Consider the following 18,279-nt stretch of genomic DNA (forward strand, 5'->3'; position numbering starts at 1 on the left):
TTACTGTATGTTCTCATATGTATTTTCGTTCAATTCGCTATTGCAATATATTGAAATCTGTATTCTGAAGAACTTCTAAAATCAACTTCAAAATGCAGCCTATTTTCTAGACAGCAGCATGTTCCATGCCCTTTGGAATGGAGTAAATGTTGTGTATCTTTCATAAGGGATAAAAATTGGAGTTTTAGATTTGCTGAGACAGCTTTTTGTCGGAAAAAGCTCCACAGAGGTGTGGAGGAATTTATTTTCTTTTTTTTTTTTTTTCTTTTTTGATTGCTTAAATGTTTTCTTTTAGTGCAAACCCAGCTTATCATGAGTTGCTGTTAACTGTCTTATGGTATGGAGTTGTCCATACTTCAGCTCTTGTTCGATGCACAGCAGCTAGAATGTTTGAGGTAAGTGATACCTAAACTTTTTTTGAATGCTTTTCTGAAACTGCAGTGTGTTTTTAAACACTGATTCAGATGAAGTTCTTAAACACTGATTTCAGATGACATATTCTTAAAAATTATGCATGACTTAAGTTGTGCACTGTGTGATGGAGCAGTTGTACAGTTGTTTACCTGTTGTGTTCTCTAGCACATCTCACTATGTAATTTGTCATTAGCCACTTGCATGATGTTTCTATAGTGACTGTGTGTTCTTTGATCAACTACTGATTTCACTGTTGCATTCTGACTATTGCATGCTGAAAAACATTTTCAGATGAAAATGAATTTCCCGGCAAAGTTGTGTTCAAACCAGAACAAAATAACATCATCAAACATATTTGCTTAGGTCCGTAGGTAAACGTAAGCAAGTGTCTCTGCATTTTAACATTTGCTATCGTTAGTTAAAAGTTACCAGTTTTCAGTACCTTTTTCAGTGTACAAATAGTGCACCTGTAACTGCAGCAGGTTTCCACTGTCACCAAATGGAGTGGTAAAAATGTACATTTTTACCAAAAATAAATAATTGGTGAAATATAGGATTTCTTAATATGCCACAGTGTGACAACTTCATCTTTTTATTTGGAACAAATGTATAGATGATAAGAGAGGCTGTTAAATTTAACTAGTAAGTTCTTTATTTCCATACCATGCTCCTGTTCATCAAGTGTTAAAGATAAAAGGCATACCAAAAGACTGGGGCATACACCACTTGCTGAACAAAGAGTATCTTTTTTTTTTTTTTTCCATATTTTTGAGAGTGATTTTTTTTTTTATAATCAAATTCCATTTTCTTTTATTTTCTTTACAGTTTTGTTAAGCTTGACTCACTGGTTAGCTTTGCTGTTGACATCTAGGTGAATCTGCCATGTCGTATCCATTTCTGAAAACAAATCTCAAGTCTGCCTTGAGGACAGAAGTGCTTAATGCTACCATTACTTTTCTCTACTGCAACTCTGCTAGTCATTGCAGACAAAGCACTAAACGGTGACTTAAAAACATACTGTGTGACTTCCCTTGAAAGTATCCAACTCTGTCTTGTTTTTTTTCTCTTGTGAAAAGGAGATGGCAATTTTGGTCACCCATAAAACATTTCTTAGTTTGTTTACAATACAAGCACATGGCTTTTATTTCATATTTGTAAAAATGTTGTTTCCTTTTTTGTGTAATCATTAACCCAATACACAAAAAACTTCAGTTAATACAAGCTGTTGTCTTGGTTGTGGTTTGTTTTCCACTGCAAATTGATAATTTTTGGGTAGTTCTGCATGCTACTTGTTTGCTTTCTAATGTATTTCAGTTTTTACTAGTGCATAGGCAACCTCACTGAAGACATTTTTCTCACTGGAAAACTGATTTACTGTGTTGCCACTTCATAGCTGTAGTCTGTGCATTTATACACGACAGTATGTGAATTTTGGAAGTCAACTATAGGAAGAGATGGTAGCAGTTGATTTTATTTTGGAGGATTCCTTCACGTGAGGAATTTCTGATGTCTCAGAGATCACTCACTGGCAAAACACAGCAATTATCTCAGAAGATAGACAGTAGTGATTGGATAACATAGAAGAGTGTGTCTTGAGCTGGACAGCTGTACTTGTACTGCAAAGTTTTAGACCAGTACAGTGATCTGCAGCAGCTCAGGGACTGCTGTGATTTAGGCCTGCCAAATCATGTTATAAAACCCTTACCAGTCTGTTCTGGAGTAAAAGAACATGAGTTATTTATAGCCAGTGTATTTTTGTTTGCCCCTGGGGACAGGAAGCTCTGTGCTATAGTTTTTAAGGTGTGGTATGTATGAAGTAATGAACGTGCATTCCTTGGTAAGAATCAAAAGAGGATAAAACTTTGTGTTGTCTGTCTCACTGTAGCCTTAAATGCAATGTGGCTTTACCCATCCAGCTGTTTCCTTTGTGCCTGTGCATTAATGTTTTCTGTCAGTAGTTTCCCATTTGAATGTTGATGCAAACAGATTTGACTGCTGCTGGTTTGAACAGTGAAGCGTGTAGCTGAGTTACAAGCATTGTTGGTCTGTTCAAGGTTAGGAACTCTTTTCTTCAGAATGACTCTTAAATGATTATACATGCTTTTACTTTCTTTAAGACAGAATGATGCTATTTACTATGATTAGCAGCCCATATAGTTGTGGAGCTGAGATCACTCTAAGTTGTTTGCTAATTACACAAATTCTAAGAATTCCAGCTTCCAGACTTTTCTCAAAACAAAGATTGGTAAAGAAAACTCATATCCCTGTTTGTCCCCAGTTAAAAACAATAAACATTGTCTAGTTTAGTCAGTGGGAAAACTGTATGGGAGTAAATTTGTTATGGCTGAACAGAGTGCTACGACCTTAGCATCAATCTGAACGTGAATACATCAGCCTTATGTTGATGCATCCAACCAGTGCATCAACCTTAAGGTGAATAGGTCAACACTTTATAAGTTGCTGCAACTGTAAATAATTATGGAATGTATTAATATTAAAATGTAGTAGAGTAGCTGACGTTGCTAGTACTTTGTGAGTTATGAGCATAGGAAGTTGTAGCTTTCTACTTCTGAGATTTTGCAGCAGTAATGCTTGCACAGCTTAACATTTCTCACCCCTGTACTTCCTTGTCCAGTCATTACCTGTGAGACCATGATACGGTCACAGCATCTGGGTACGTAGGCACACACACATGCACACTCAAATATTGCTTAGTAGATATCACTGTTTTATATAGAAAGTCTTCTGGAAAGTCAGACTCCTTGCAGTCTTTTGTAACGTTCATGTTTTAAATTCAGTCAGTAAAATTGGAATGCTCAAACAAATAGCATAATGTAAAACTCTAGTTAGAGTATAACTAGTGCTTGGTTTTAGCACTGCATGATACAGTAAGAGATGCTGCTTTCTCTATGCTTTCCATTTTAACTAAAGCAGATTTTAAAAAAGAAAATAAAAAGCAACAACTCGCACCTGTTTTGCTGAAGTGGGAAGTTTAGAATTTGCCATTTTCTAAAAATTAAGTTTATATTATTGTGTAGAAAGGGTATCTGTTTCACATGTAGTAATACATACATAAAGACATGAGCAGTGCAGTTCTAAACGTAATCAGTTTCCACATATCTGTGGGTAATGACAAATTTCAGTGTGATCTCAGTTTCTAATACAGTGGATAAGTCAGGTGTTGTCCATTTTCTACCTGCGTAGACCAGCAATTGTAACTTGAGTTGTTACAATATAGACTGCTTGGATGGCCATTAAATCTAAAATAGTTCACAGTGACATTGAGGAAAGCTTAGTGGCCTCTGGGGAGGTACTTTTTGTCATTTTGTGATGTCTGAAAGGTGTCACTCAGTGCTGGAAAAACACGTATTCGGCCTGACTAAAGAAATCTACCTTTGCACGTGGCAGTCTTCATGTACAATAACATATGCCATTGCACTGAGGTATAGCATCATTTAGACCAGACTGTCAAACTCTAATTGGCATCATTTTAGTATTTTAACAGGTTTGAATTATACCGCCTAAATTACTTGCTGATCTTTCTATATTTTGAGTTACAAAACAGCTGAAAGCAGAGCAAACAACACTGTGTCATTAAATTTGTCAGGTTTGTGCTGATGGCCAGACCACTTCAGCTTTCTTCATGCCTTTGCATATATGAAGCACTAGTGTAGCAGTATTTGCTTAGCTTCTAATTTTGGTTTGCTTTTTGTGTTTTTTCTTTCTCTCTCTTGGTTGTGCCGTTCTTCTTCCCATGATACTGTGCTCGCTCTTTCCGTGCATCACCTGTGATACCCCCCTGCTCCGACCATTCAGCTGTTGGTGAAGGGGGTACATGAAACTCTGGTAGCTCAGAGAGTTGTTCCTGCTCTCATTACTCTCTCCAGTGACCCTGAAATGTAAGTTTTCTGACTGTCTTATACACCTAGCATCCCTCTTAATACTTAGGAAGAAATAACCATCAGCTGTGTTTGTTATCCTAGCTGCAAAAAAAAGTCAAACTCCTTTGTTTAAAAGGTAACTTTAAAGACACTTGTCTGTAATAACAAAGGCTTATTGCAATACCTGGAACTAAAGAGGATAAAATTGCTGAATAAATGTTAAATGGAAAACTAAATCAGTTATTAAAAAAAGTATTAAGTCATACTTTCAGTTTTGAAATTTGCTTAAATCGTTTCTAGCAGGAAGCTGCACATCAGCGTGTTCTGTAACTCTGCCAGTTATATTTAAAATTAAATAAGGCAGTATCAAAATGTGAAATAGTCTTGGGAGTACTTAATTTCTGGTAGACAACTTTAATATTTCAATTCCTGGATGTGTTTGTGCTATAATATTCTGATGTGATATTTCTTTCAAGTTAAGGAGGGATGCTTTGCTAATCTCACTAACAGGTTATTACCAGTAAAAGCTAGAGCATGATGTGTCTTAATCATTTTAATGTGTCGTGAGGTGACTAAACCAAGATAAATCCCAAGAGTCTGCCTGCCCATCCTCAGCCACAGCTAATCCAGTTCTCCTTCCAGTTTACCAAACCATTTTTTATTGCATGTTGACTGGTTTACAGCTGACTCTTCGAGGCATGAGTGAAGCATTAGTTGACAAGCGGGTTGCACCGGCCCTTGTTACCTTGTCCAGTGATCCTGAATTGTGAGTTTCAGATTGAGACCTTGAGTTAATCCTGTCTGTCTATTTCCTGGTCTGCTTTTTTTGTTTTGTTATTATTAGAAACTAATGTAACTTAAAGTACTAATCTTTGAGTTTTGCTCTGTTGTTTTTTTTTTTTTTTTTTTTTTAACCCATTTTATTCTTTAATGCTCAATTAAAGATAATGTTTTTCTGTTGTAGTTCAGTGAGGATTGCAACAATTCCTGCTTTTGGGACCATCATGGAAACTGTTACACAAAGAGAGGTAACAGTGCTACTGTCATCCTTTGTTTTGTAGAAGTAGTGGGAGATTTTATGATACGTTAATTTAATAATTAATTTTGGGGGGGGGGGAAAAAGGAGAAAAAAATGTTTGTAAATTATTTTGTTGTTGTTGTTGCATCCTTGTTTAATATACTTCCTGGTTTTGCAGTGGTTATTTTTGGTTGGTTGGTTTGTATTGTTGTTTTTTTTCTTTTGTTTTTCACTTGTTTTGTGTTTAAAAAAAATCACACAAGCCTTCTTTCTACTAAGAAAGACATTTACTTATAAATATCAAGCTAAACATTAAAAAAAAAAAAAAAAAAAAAAAGAGGTAGAGGCCTGTGCTAGAAGATGGAAAAACATGAATAAAATATTTTTTAAAACTTTTCCTCAGACAATCAGTTAAGATAAGTCAGTTAATCCAAATCCATTATTTCTAAATTAAATGGGTAGTTTAACTTTCATGTGCTAATCAAGAAGTCATGGTGATAATTATTTGCCTCCACACAAACATATGATACCATTTTTAGATTGCATGGGATATCGTGCTTGGCTTCCAATTACTTGAGGAGGGCACAGATCACTTGAAGTTCCTGTCATATCTGCTGGTCCTCTGCAGCCATCTCCGATAGCTCATGACATCCAAGATGATGTTGAAGTTATAGAGAAGTAACTGAAATGATCCTTGAGAATAATGCAGATCTGTAACGCCTGCTTGTTTCTTGAATGACGGAACTTTGCTAATAGATCAGAGTTCTGAAAAAGACACTTGAGATTCTGCTCTGAATAGTAGAAGCACTGAGCTTTGCTCTACGTAATAGCTGTACCATCGGATTTCTTTGTAAAGTCCCCACAGCATTCTGCAGAGCTTGCATTCTTCCTGTAATCTCAATGTATTCTAAAAGAATGCGCTTGAGGAAATGTGAGTAATAAGTCTGTGATGACTCACAAGTACTTGGAAGGTGGATAAGTTACCATTTTGTAGTTTGGATTGCATGCCTATAATCAGTTTGGAAAGAATATGGTTTTGTTACCACACAAAAATTACTGTATTCATTGCACTATTTATAATAAACTGTAGAGTGCAGAAGTGACAGCTGCTTTCAAAATGTATTAGAAAATGTTACTTTAACAACTTTGAATGCAAATTAAATGTTGGTCATTCTTGGATATATGTGTATTTTATTTTGTTTCAGTTTTTCTAGCCTCTAGAACCCTTTCTAATTCCCTTGATATTATGATGCTTATCTATCTGTCTTCTGCAGGAAAAAAAAAAAGGATATTTTTGAGATGTATTACAAAGAAACTTAAGTGAATTCAATGCTATTTAAAAAGGAAAACTCTGAAGATCTTAATAATGAGGGAAGTTATAGTAGGTAAAAAAATGTGATTATCAAAACCAAGCAAACTTTAGGAAGAGACTGGCTATATGGGAGCACATGCATAGTAGTTAAGAATAGAATAGAACACTGCTAAGTCTTTAAAATAGGGGACAGCAACAAAAGGGGCTGGAACATCCTATCAGAAAAGACTGTAAGTTAACAGAAAATCCAGGGCTTATCATCTGACATACGTAAGCTTTATAGACATACGCCAAGCTTAATGATTTCTTAATGATTTCTAACTTCTTCCCTCTTTGTTGTACTTAAGCTTCTGGAAAGGGTAAAAATGCAGCTAGCATCTTTCCTGGAGGACCCTCAATATCAAGACCAACATTCTCTTCATACAGAAATCATAAAAACGTTTGGAAGAGTTGGACCTAATGCTGAGCCCAGATTTAGAGATGAATGTAAGTTGCACTGGTGGAAGAATGTTTTCCTCTTCTTCCTGTCCCAAAGCTAATTGTTGGCTGGTTGTACTGATTTTTGTTGTTACCAAAAAGTTAATGAAAACTCTTTTGTATTCAAGCTTGGTGTGCCCCTATGTCCCAGTTTTTGTTTTTGATTTTTTTGACCTTGCCAATAAAATTTTCACTTTACCTAACATTGATGTACATACAGAACACAGCATGCAGCAACTAATTTTTCACAGCTGAAAGGCAGTGGTCACTTTGCTGCAAAATACACCAGAATTTCCCTTTTTTTTTTTTTTTCTCTCAATTATTTGACATGTAAAAAGCTTTCTACTCCACTTCTCCCTCTCCACCACAGCCTCTCTTGCCTGGTAAATATGAAGTATCCCACACATCTTGAATGCGAACGTATCCCAGATTAACAAGATAGGGTTGTGGGGTTTTTTTTCCCCCATAGCCCTGTAATGTGAAGCAAATTGAAGAACAGAGTTCATGATTAGATTGTCTAAGAGATGCTTGTAAATAAAATGTGAGGGCCTATCATACTCACAAGATGTAGGCAGCTAGTTTTGCAGGCTAAACCCATTAGTAGAAACATACTTCAGACAATTTTAGCAGCAGGGGAATAATAATTTTACAGCATGTTTTCTGTAATGGTTGCTACTCTGAGTAGCAACCATTGTGTTGTAAAAGATCAACCAAGATGTGTGATCTTTTTATTCTAGATAGTCTTATTACAGTTTTGTTTCAAGCTTGCATTAGTCAATTACATTTGCATGAGCAGTCCTATCAAAAGCCATTATTTGCAGCTTTTATCCCACATTGATGAGTGATGTTTTGGATGCCTGCAATTATCACTTAACAACTTCTTAATGCTAATCACGTCTATGGAAAGCAGTTTCAAATGCTTCCTCTAATATTTACTTTTACAGTTGTTATTCCACACTTGCACAAATTAGCCTTGGTCAACAACCAGCAGTCCGTGGATTCTAAGAGACTGGATATTGCTACCCACCTATTTGAAGCCTACAGTGCTCTTTCCTGTTGCTGTATCCTTTCGTAAGGTGAAGTTTAGTTGATTCTGTTGTAGGGGGAGAAGATGAATATTCTGGAAATAGCTACTTTTGGCTTTGAATGTGTGATCTAAAGTATGATCTGCTCAGTGTAAAGATGAGATTTTCACAGAAGGTAGAACTTGTAAGTACTTTAAAAAAAAAATCCCTTGATCTTAGGCAGTAATTTAAACTGTACTTCTATGTGAATGTGTGTATGTGTATATATATGTATCAAAAAATTGTATCATATGAAATATATGAAGTTAAATGTGCTTCAGACATCTTTTTTGTTTGTTGTGAAGAATCAAATGCGGTCTTCTAGAGTATTGCTGCTGTAGCTTGTCTCTGTGTTCAGTAGAGCAAAATTGTATAGTATCAGAAGAGAGAGAAGACATACAGAATTTCAAGAGGCCGTCTTTATAATTCCTTAACAACTTGTTTTTTAGTTATTTCAGAGGATTTAATGGTCAATCACTTTTTACCAGGACTTAAGTGTTTACGGACTGACATGGAACATCTCTCACCAGAGCATGAGGTGAGCAGCAGTGTTTACTGAGCATGAGATGGAAATGGCAATGAAAGTTGAAATGTCGTGGTATTTAAAACTAGAAGTTAAGAAGAGCTACTCATAAACAGTACCACAACGTGTAGCATTAAGGAGTCTGGAACAAAGGATAAGTCCCATGATGTAAAATCTTTTAGAATATATTTTTAGGTTGAGTAACTGCAGAGAAATATTGAAATGTCAGAAATGCAAGTAGAATCACAGATGTTTACAGGCTGAAGAAAAATGAAATGTTTTTACTCCAATTCCAGTGAATTAGAAAGCTCACTACAACTTTACTGCAGAAAAGGAAAATGTAGGCCTTAATCAGCTCCTGGCTGTGGCATGATGCTTGTAGGAACTGTGACAGAGACCTGTGAGACCCAGTTATTTCAAGTGTCTGTCTTTCAAGCAGGAAAGTTTAGTCTAAAATATTCTGCAAAAACCTTTTAATACTGGATTTGCTAAAGTAAAATTAAAAAAAAAAATCTAGATTCATACAAACCCTGTAAGATGTCAGTGAAGTGATATTTCATGTTTGCTTTAGCACTTCTTTTCCATAAAAATGTTGCCTCTACACACTATCATTTTTTCCTTTTCTTCCTTTCATTGCTTTTATGCACAGTGCTGGTAATTAGGAGTTATAAAGTGTACTTGAAAATACAGAGAACATGGATGTATATAAAAGCAAATTGCTAATGAATAAACTACTGCTTTAAAAAAAGGGAAGAGATGAAGATGTATAACAGAAGTATGTGCAGTTTGACTCTATTTAAAAATAAATGAAGGGGGGATGGGAAGGAGTCTTGAACTCTTGTAGCTGGTTCAAAAACCTTTTCTTCCTTAAAGTACTTTGAATGGTTTTGCTGTTTCTAGCCACAAGGCATTATCAATTAGTTGCAACTTAAATGCAATTCACAAGCAAGAGAACCTTCTTAAACTGTTCTGCTGGTGTCAGAATTACTTGGGGAGCAGATTTGGTACCAATTGTTGATGTAAAAGAAAAAACATCCTATCTATGTCTTCCTTATGTGCTTTAGGTTATTTTAAGCTCCATGATAAAAGAGTGTGAACAGAAAGTGGAAAATAAGACCGTCCAAGAACCGCAGGGGTAAGACTTCCACTTCTCTTTTTTTCTGTGCCTCCAGCATAACGTTCTGTAAAGTGTCGTCCATAACGGTGTCCAGTGCTTGTGACCAGAAATCCCACACTAATGCTCATATTCAGAACTTCTATTCACTCTGTGGTTGTTTCTGCTTCCAGTATAAAGCACAGGGCAACACAATTCTACCTGTATCCTAGTAATGAAGTTCCCACTTTCCTACGATACTTCATTTTTAGGTTTTGAACCGTAGAAAACAGCATTTGAATTTCTGTCTTGAATCTGAGTGTAGCAATTGGACAAATCAGTATGGTGGGAAAAGGTGTAATGATGGAAAGATCGGCACAATACAAAGGTGCTATAAGGGAAGAAGATTGCTTACTTGTATCAGAAGATTCCAGATTTACAGGGGAAAGCTCCACCAAAGAGGGATCTCCAGAAAGAGAATCCTGCAGTCAGCCCTTTAATGGGGGGGGGCGGGGGGAGGTCTAAGAGAGGTGCTGCCAGGCTCCACCCCTTCTGGTGACACAGCTGAATTGCCTTCACCTGTGCTCCCAGGGCTGATGGGCTCCTTTCTCCAGGTGATCAATCAGTGGTTCAGGCCGTGACTCAACAGTTCCATACACTGGGAAAGCAGGAGACGCTTAGCCTAAGTCTAGAGCAATGCATGTAGCATGCACACTGCAACCATCTTTTCATGGGGATTGCCTGCAGGTGGAAGGAATTCTTCTGATAGTGTTAAGAGCTTATCCCAGGCTGCTATCTTTGCTTGCATGTGACCGATGCACAAGAACAGCTTCTCCAGTGTATAGACCAACTGACCTGTTTGAATACGCTGTTTAGTGAATTAGCTTTAAAAAAAAAAAATTTAACAATGTGAACAGGAGTTTGAGAAGAAACTGCAGATACTGGAAAAAGGGATAACTTACTGTGCAAATAAAGGCAGTTACTGAAACGTGTTTGTCACACTCGCTTAACTGTCACAAACTGATAGAATATATTCTTAAAAGAATTCAGACAGCAAGTAAATAGTAGTAGTTTCCAAACTACTGAAGTGGGAAAGACATACAAGAATTGGAACAGAGGAGACGTGGTGCAGAAAAAAAAGAGTAGGTTTCTTAGGCACCCAATAAAGTATCTCAGGCTTAATCAGTGGTCATTAGACAGCTTATTGGTGTGGCTGACAGTGAACAAGATGTAGTAAGGACTGAATTCTTTGGAACTGTAACATCAGGCCAACCCTCTGGATGTATACCAGAAATTAACTTTAGACTTTTCAGGTGAAATAATTTTAAGACTAAAAATGCTCAAGTTCTACAACTAACTATAAATCCATAGCATCTGCTCTAATAAGGTAGATGGTCTTTACCTAGTCACAGATGTCCTGTCCGAGAGAAAAGAAATTCAAAACTTTTAAGACCAAAGGAATATACTGTCATCTTCTTGTTCATGAAGAAAGATAAGTAGACCATCCTAACAAAGCACGCTCCAATTGTTAGGGTAGTCAGTGATGAAATACTTACTCAGCACTTAATGCTGTTTTGATTTTTTTCCTCGTATCTTCACCACATACTTAAAGAAAAACCTGTGGTTTTTCTGCCTTTATCCTTTTTGCCTTCAGTGGAAAGGAGCTCTTTGACATCTGTACCTGTGTACTCCCCTATGTAGGCTCTCTCCTAATCCCACCCTTTTCCTACTCCAAGCAGATTCTTCAGCAACTGTGTATTTCCTTTTCATTTTCAAGGAATGGTGAATGCTCAGCTCTCTTTCAGCAACATCCTCAAAAAACAACCTAGCAGTAATGATTCTGGCAAGATACAAACCTAATCGTGTCCAGCATTAAACCTATCCTACTTTTTGCAAGTAAGCATTAGATTGATTTAGGTCTTTCCTATACTCTGCACTCTCCATAGGTAGATACTCAAAAGGTAGTTATGATCAGACAGCTATCAGCAGTCAGGCTCTATGCAGATATGCTACAGTTGCTGTGGGTGCTCACCAACCAGGCTGTGCTAGGACATCCCTCGTCCTCAGCAGTGACTTTGACTAACGGATTGAGGCATGAGAATTGGTTGTGTATATAGGCATTATTGGCAAATATTTCCCTTGCCTGGGTTTTATGGACTCATTTATTGGACTCGTATACAGTTAGACTTACAGAATCACCAAGGTTGGAAAAGACCTTCAGGACCATCCAGTCCAACCATCCACTTATCACCAATAGTACTCACTTGCTGATATTCTTTCTTCATTTTAACTAAAATAAAAAAGCCACCAGACCTTGACTAGGTAAAGAAAAACACTAGAAGCAGGGTACGTATCTAAATGTGTAAGATGAAACTTGTGTATGCCTGATAAATGTTTTCCAAAGTAAAGTAATTCATCAAATTGTAAGCACTTTCTTGACAGTCTTTTAGGAGACTCCATTTGAAAATACTAAACATCTCTTTAAGAATGCTTCCCTGAGAAACAATATTTTTTCTCACAGATTGTGCCAAATGTATTCAATATCAAGCTGGTCTCTTTAAAGAACTTCATTAGTCGTAACCCAAAGAGTTATGTTATCTGACCTGTGTTAGCAGGAAAACCAAAGGTACCAAACAACATGGCTTGACTGAGCTCTTCTGAATTCTCAAGTGGCACACATCAGTTGACCAGGATTTTTTTCCTTCATTTTTTTGTTTATAACAAAAATCCTATTGGCAAGGGGGATTGTTATTGAGTCTAATGTGTGCTGTCATTTCTCTCAAATTGTTTTAACCTATTTAGTTCAGAGAGTTGTTCTTTACGTGGATACAGTTTGAATGGTAAATTCCTGTTTCATGTGGAGTTTGAACTACCTGCCTTTAGTTTATATTAATGTAGTTGTGTTAACACAAGAGGTCTCTGCTACTTAGAATCTGATCTATGAAAATATGTTGAAACCACAGTACTATGAAACCATTACAGATACAGATAAATGCAAACATGATACAACTTCCAGCTTATTTTCTTTTAGAGTGCAGTTGCTGAAGACTGTAAGATTTGGAAAAGATTAGTCTTCCAAGTTGCTTCCTTCTTTCCTGGCCTTTCCTCTTCAAAGTGAGCCCTATGGTTGCAGTCTTTTACTGCACAAAATTAACGCAATATTTTGGCACTGAAGAAATTTAACTTTTCATACACATGAATCTCCTTTTAATTGCTAAGCCCTTGCCAATTTCAGTTCCTAGTTTTAGCATTAAATATATATCTGATGAAGACTTAAATGCAACTAGGAGATAACTTACTGAAAAAGCCTTGATGCAAAAGTAAGATACTGGTCGTTATCATATCTTTGCCCTTGGTGTAAGAAAACCTATGTCAAATAATATGGAATGACAAAAGATTGATTTGTTAGAAGATTAAACTTCATCTTTTTAAAAGCTGAATCTTTTCCATAGCAGTTTTTTTTTTTTGTTAAACATTTTCTGCTGCAATTGTTAATTGTTAATACTTAAAGCTTGGGTAAAAACATTTTACAAACTCATTTTTATAAGATGTCCAGCATAAATGTTTGTTTGTACCCAGAGCTTCCCCATACAAGAGGCAGAACTCTATGCAATGTATAATCTGTCTCAACACCAGTAAAAAAAAAAATGAATTAACATTTTGACATTTTCATTTCTAATTTTTGTAATTGTGTAAATGCAAGGATTTTCCTATAGAAGTACTTGCTTTAGACAAGGTATGTCAATACCCTCTCTGGTTATTTTTAAAGACATGAGATTCAAATGATTTGATTTCATATTGATTTTGTTACTACATTGAAATATGCAGTTTCTGTAGTAGCAGAAGTACTTTTTGGGCATACTGACTTTTAAGTAATTCACTGCTGTAGCTCATCTAAATATTCAGTTTATGATCGTGGCATAATGTTGGAAAACATGAACCAGAATTCCAGTTCTTAAAAGTATCAGTGTGAGGACAGTAGCTGATATCACCCCAAACTATGTTTCAGAAGTCATTTGTACAGTACATGGTTTTCCTTAGGTTTATTCAAGTGCACGAGACAACACGGTTTGCTTAAAGCTGCAGGTTTGACATCAGTTGTGAGACTTACTTTCTGAAGTGAGCTGTTCTATTTTCTCAGTGTTGCTAGTGCTTGGAATATACTTTTGTTCCTAAATAATTTTCCCTTGCCACGCAGAGCTGCAAAGGTAGTTAAATGCATGTATTTTTTTTTGTGCATATATATATGTATGAAATAACATGCACAAAAGTATTGTACAACTTTCCACTAGGTCTGTTCCTGGGGCCAGGATCACTCACTTTATGGTGCATATGGCCTTACTGTTGATGGTTTTCCAGTTCTTCTCGGTGGAGTGACCTTTAGTGCTCATGAAACCTCTAACATGCCGAGACCATTCAGTTGCTTATTAAAGAGCACAGTGTGCTTTTTGTTTGTAGCCTTGTGTAACTAAGCTGTTGACTTTCCTAGCTCGATGTCGATCGCTGCGAGCCTTGTGAGTGAGGATACAAAGACCAAGTTTCTGAACAAAATGGGCCAGCTGACTACATCAGGTGCAATGTTGGCTAACGTGTTCCAGAGGAAGAAGTAAGGTGGGAAAAGGAGCTCCCAACTAACACTAAGATGGACCTCACAGAGACTGGTTCCTGTACTTGAAGTACTTGCCTTTTAATTTCTTCTGTCTTATGTTCTCGTAGTATAATTTTATTCTAACCTCCAAAGATATTTGCACTGCTTTTGAATATCGCTGTGTACCTGTTAATTTTTGGGTTAACTGTGGTTGATATAAAACTGAAATCATAGTCTGTACCAAGTCCCTGTTCTGTGTTCTTGTCTTTCCAGCATATTTTTTTTTTATATAGTGGAAGGGTTTTGTTTTTGTTTTTTTTTTAATTATTATTTTCTGACAGGATATCAGCAAATATCTGTATTATACATGGAGCTATTATGACGGTACTTAAAATAATGTAAATTTGAAGTCATTGTCATGAAGTAATAAAAGTGAAGATTACTTATGTATTTAAATTATGAAAGAGTAATGCAGATTTTTTTATTATGTTTCTAAAAAGAAGAGGAGGAGCCACCAGCATTTGTCTGTGCTTCTAGGGTTGTTTTTGTAAGTATTGTGCATCTTGAATCCAGAGGAATTGCAGTACCTAATGTATAAGGCTGCTTGCACTGCATCAGTCTGCAGGGAATGCTCATGTTTCAGATGCTTTATGCTGACATTGTAAATGCTGTACAAAATCCTTCAGATAAAATTCTCACATCTGTTGTGGTTTTTTGAGGGATGTTTTGTTTTGTTGGAGTTTTTGTTTTATTTTGAAGCACTTTAACAGCCAGTGTACGCATCCAGACACACATACGCTTAAGGCAAGGAAAAACGTGATAATATTAACAAACTATAAGCTACTACAGGGGACCCAATGCAGTACTGCAGGCAGAGTAACCTTATGCAGGAGAAAGAATGGTCTCATCTTGCACTCACTGTGCAGTTCTGTGTCCTGTGAAAGATAAAAATTAGAAGATTTTGTTGTTCAGTTTAAATTCCAGTTCAAATTTCATTTCAGAATATTTGAAACTACATTAAGGGATTGGACACACACTGTTTCTTTCAAGCGTTACCTAGACTGAAAACATATTTTACAAAAGCATTACAAGGAGCGTCCTGTAATCGTGTGTTTTTGTTACCAAGGAAGCATTAAGAACCAAATCTGTTCATTTTTATGCAGCACTTTTTTTTTTCCTTTATGTCAATGTAACCTTCTGAGAGTAAACTCAAGTGCATGCATAAATTGGTAATACGTGGTAAGATGTAAAACATCAGGCATTCTCTGACTCAGTGCCCTTCAGTTGGAAGTATAAACATCTTTAAGGATAGCAAAGCAAAAGGACTGATGGGAGAAATTACCATCTCCTGAGACAGAATATAGATGGCAGCACTTCACATGCTGCCCTCAGAAGTAATAGAGATCATCTGAGCCTTCTGCCTGCTTCGTGTTTGTGCCTGCTGGCTCTGCATAGATGGTTGCCTGCCATGTTTGTGTTGTGACAGGGCCTGCTGCACACTTGCACACTGTCAGTCCCTTTACACTGCACTGAAACATTTTTCTCAAGATTGCAGACAGTTCCATGCCTTCTTGTTGCTTGTTACCATGAAAGTATGCTTTTAGCAGACTGACTGTCAAATGGAGACATTCCTGAGGAATGGGAAGTGGTGATGTTTCCTCTCTATTGTTCTGTTGTCAATAAAAAGTTTTGTATACCTGCTTTGTCTTGTGACTTCCAGTCTTCTCCATAAAGAGAATTGCATCAAAACAGCCATTATATATACAAACATATATGCATATATATGTCCAGTACACAGAATTAGCCTTGTTTTTCTGTCATTATCTGTGCCAATAGTTGCAGTGCCAGAGGTGGCAGTGCTGTAGTCCCGAGACCAAAATGAGTTCTTATGGCAAAGCTCTATATGGGAGGGCAGCTACATCCAGCCTGTCTGTGAGTATGATTCCTACCCACACTGAGCTTTCACCAGTGTTTGGAAACCTGCTGATCTGAGCAAGCCAAAAAGCTGCGACAGCCATTTAACTGTGGTGACTGCGGTGTGAGAGTCTTTATTTCGTGGATGCAGATCTTTGTTCAGCCTCTTGCAAAGTTTAGCTTTTGGTACTCAGTGTTTTAATCTCTACCAAAGCCCCAGCAAGACCAGCTCCACTATAATAACCTGAGCTGAAAAAAATTGCTGTGTACTCAACAAACTTTCTGTGAGTAGTCTTCAGGAGTTTCAGCTCCTGAATTTCATGTCTCTTTTTAGTATATGTTGGTTGCAGGAGGTTTAGTTTTTAAAGTGCTTGTTAGTTTACCAGAGGCTGACAAATTTCCAGGAAGATGGCAGGAACTATCTATGTTTCTTCTTGGCTTTTTGTTTTCTCCAAGCTATGGCACTGTAGCATTTAGGAATAGGAAAGAAAAGAATGAAGAAGTCTTTTTTTAAAATTCTGTTATTTCTTTAAAATTAACTTCTGTCCTTCCTGTTTCTGTAAAAAAATAAAAACATGTAAGTGAACCTTTTGGGTGAAAATGCTCTATTGAAAGAAGAGAGGTGGATAGCCAGCATGGAATGCAATTCATCCTCAAAGGGTTATCTTCAATTGCTTATGACTTTGTCAAAAGAAAAAAAAAAAAGCATTTTGTCTTGTACGGAATCCTTGGCTTTATTAGCTCTGCAAGAACTGCAGCGTGTTGGTTTTAAATAGGGGATATGTTGGAGGTCTCGTGCTGCCCTTAGTGGAATCTCAGAACCTAAGTGCTTTTTTGAAGGCTTGACTCTTGTGCTCTCAAGTAAAAATCAGCCAGCAGAGAATACGTGGCTTCCTGGGTGAGAGTTCATGATCTAAATATGTTTTGTACAGATTAAATACAAGCATGACTTATTATATGCTTGTATTTTGTTCTGGAAGAGACCCTGTTCTAAAGCTCTAAGGCAAACTGCTCTTTTCCCATCTTCTAATCAGTGAGAACAAAGGGCGTTCTTTGAGGAGCTGCACATTCTTCACCATCCCCTTCCCACTCCCCATCGAGAAGAGGAAAAAATCCTGCTATTGCTGTGCAAAAAAGTACACTTTTGTTAGGAGAACTGAAAGCAGTATTTGGATGAGTTCATGGCTAGAGAAAATGAGGAACGTGGCATTAATGACTGCAAATTAAAATGTTAAGATTTCACGTATCGTTTTTCTCTCAATATCTCTTGTGAAGAACGGGGGAATTCTGTAATACTGTGGTAATTTGTTGCTACGTGCAGATAAGATTTAAAATGGTGCAGAAAAATGAGAGTGGAATATGTCTGTACTCCCTGTTGTGATGGTGTTAGTAGGGTTGTTCTCTTCTGTGAGTTTTAATGTAGTTTATACAAACTGAAGTCTTGCATTCAGCAAGTAATTTTCTGTATAGAATGCACTAATTACACTGAACAACAAAAAAACAGCCTAAATGAGCAGAAAAGTCATTAGTGTGCTGATAGAACAGGCTGATTGGCAAGACGTTGATCCTTGACAGATTAAGTTGGATTGGATGCTGGTGCTTATCACAGTATAGTGCCAGGCAAGAGCACTTGAAGGAAACTGGTTTGCTGGTTTAGTGAGTATATTTGGCTAACGCTTCTAGCAATTAGAAACCATGAGACAACAAGAGCTACTGGATTGGTTTAGGCAACAAAATGAGTCAACAAAGGTATAGAGCAGTGCTGCTGTTGAGTATGTAGGCTAAGGAGATCCTGGATGTTAGCACTGCATGATAATGTAGCATGTGTTAGCTAATCTGAACGTGTAATTATGAATGAGTAATCATTTTCCAAGAATGCTGTTTCTAAAGCGCCACACACCTCTAGGTTTGATGCTCTCCCGTGCTACAGGTAAGCTGTAAGAAAACATGGCTCTGCTTACAGAGATCGTAAAAGACACACATGTCACTGGTGAA

General features: G+C 36.9%; 1 protein-coding gene across 5 annotated transcripts in view; it reads left to right on the plus strand.

Annotated features, from left to right (window-relative positions):
* RELCH (RAB11 binding and LisH domain, coiled-coil and HEAT repeat containing) overlaps positions 1 to 16,071 on the plus strand; it is a 71,813-nt gene extending 55,742 nt beyond the window's left edge. For 2 of the 5 annotated variants that reach the window (XM_052697933.1, XM_052697938.1), the window contains 8 exons: positions 296 to 395; positions 4,231 to 4,313; positions 5,260 to 5,323; positions 6,973 to 7,111; positions 8,047 to 8,163; positions 8,616 to 8,704; positions 9,754 to 9,824; positions 14,272 to 16,071. In XM_052697933.1, the coding sequence (XP_052553893.1) occupies positions 296 to 395; positions 4,231 to 4,313; positions 5,260 to 5,323; positions 6,973 to 7,111; positions 8,047 to 8,163; positions 8,616 to 8,704; positions 9,754 to 9,824; positions 14,272 to 14,392 (784 nt within the window). In that variant the 3' untranslated portion in view covers positions 14,393 to 16,071. Of the gene's footprint in view, positions 1 to 295; positions 396 to 4,230; positions 4,314 to 4,978; positions 5,062 to 5,259; positions 5,324 to 6,972; positions 7,112 to 8,046; positions 8,164 to 8,615; positions 8,705 to 9,753; positions 9,825 to 14,271 lie in introns of those variants that run through there. The other 3 variants (XM_052697935.1, XM_052697936.1, XM_052697937.1) reach the window with 3 other exon arrangements.
* Positions 16,072 to 18,279: the final 2,208 nt, after the last annotated feature.

Source organism: Tympanuchus pallidicinctus, unplaced genomic scaffold, assembly GCF_026119805.1.
Source record: "Tympanuchus pallidicinctus isolate F22 unplaced genomic scaffold, pur_lepc_1.0 scaffold31, whole genome shotgun sequence".
NCBI lineage: Eukaryota > Metazoa > Chordata > Aves > Galliformes > Phasianidae > Tympanuchus > Tympanuchus pallidicinctus.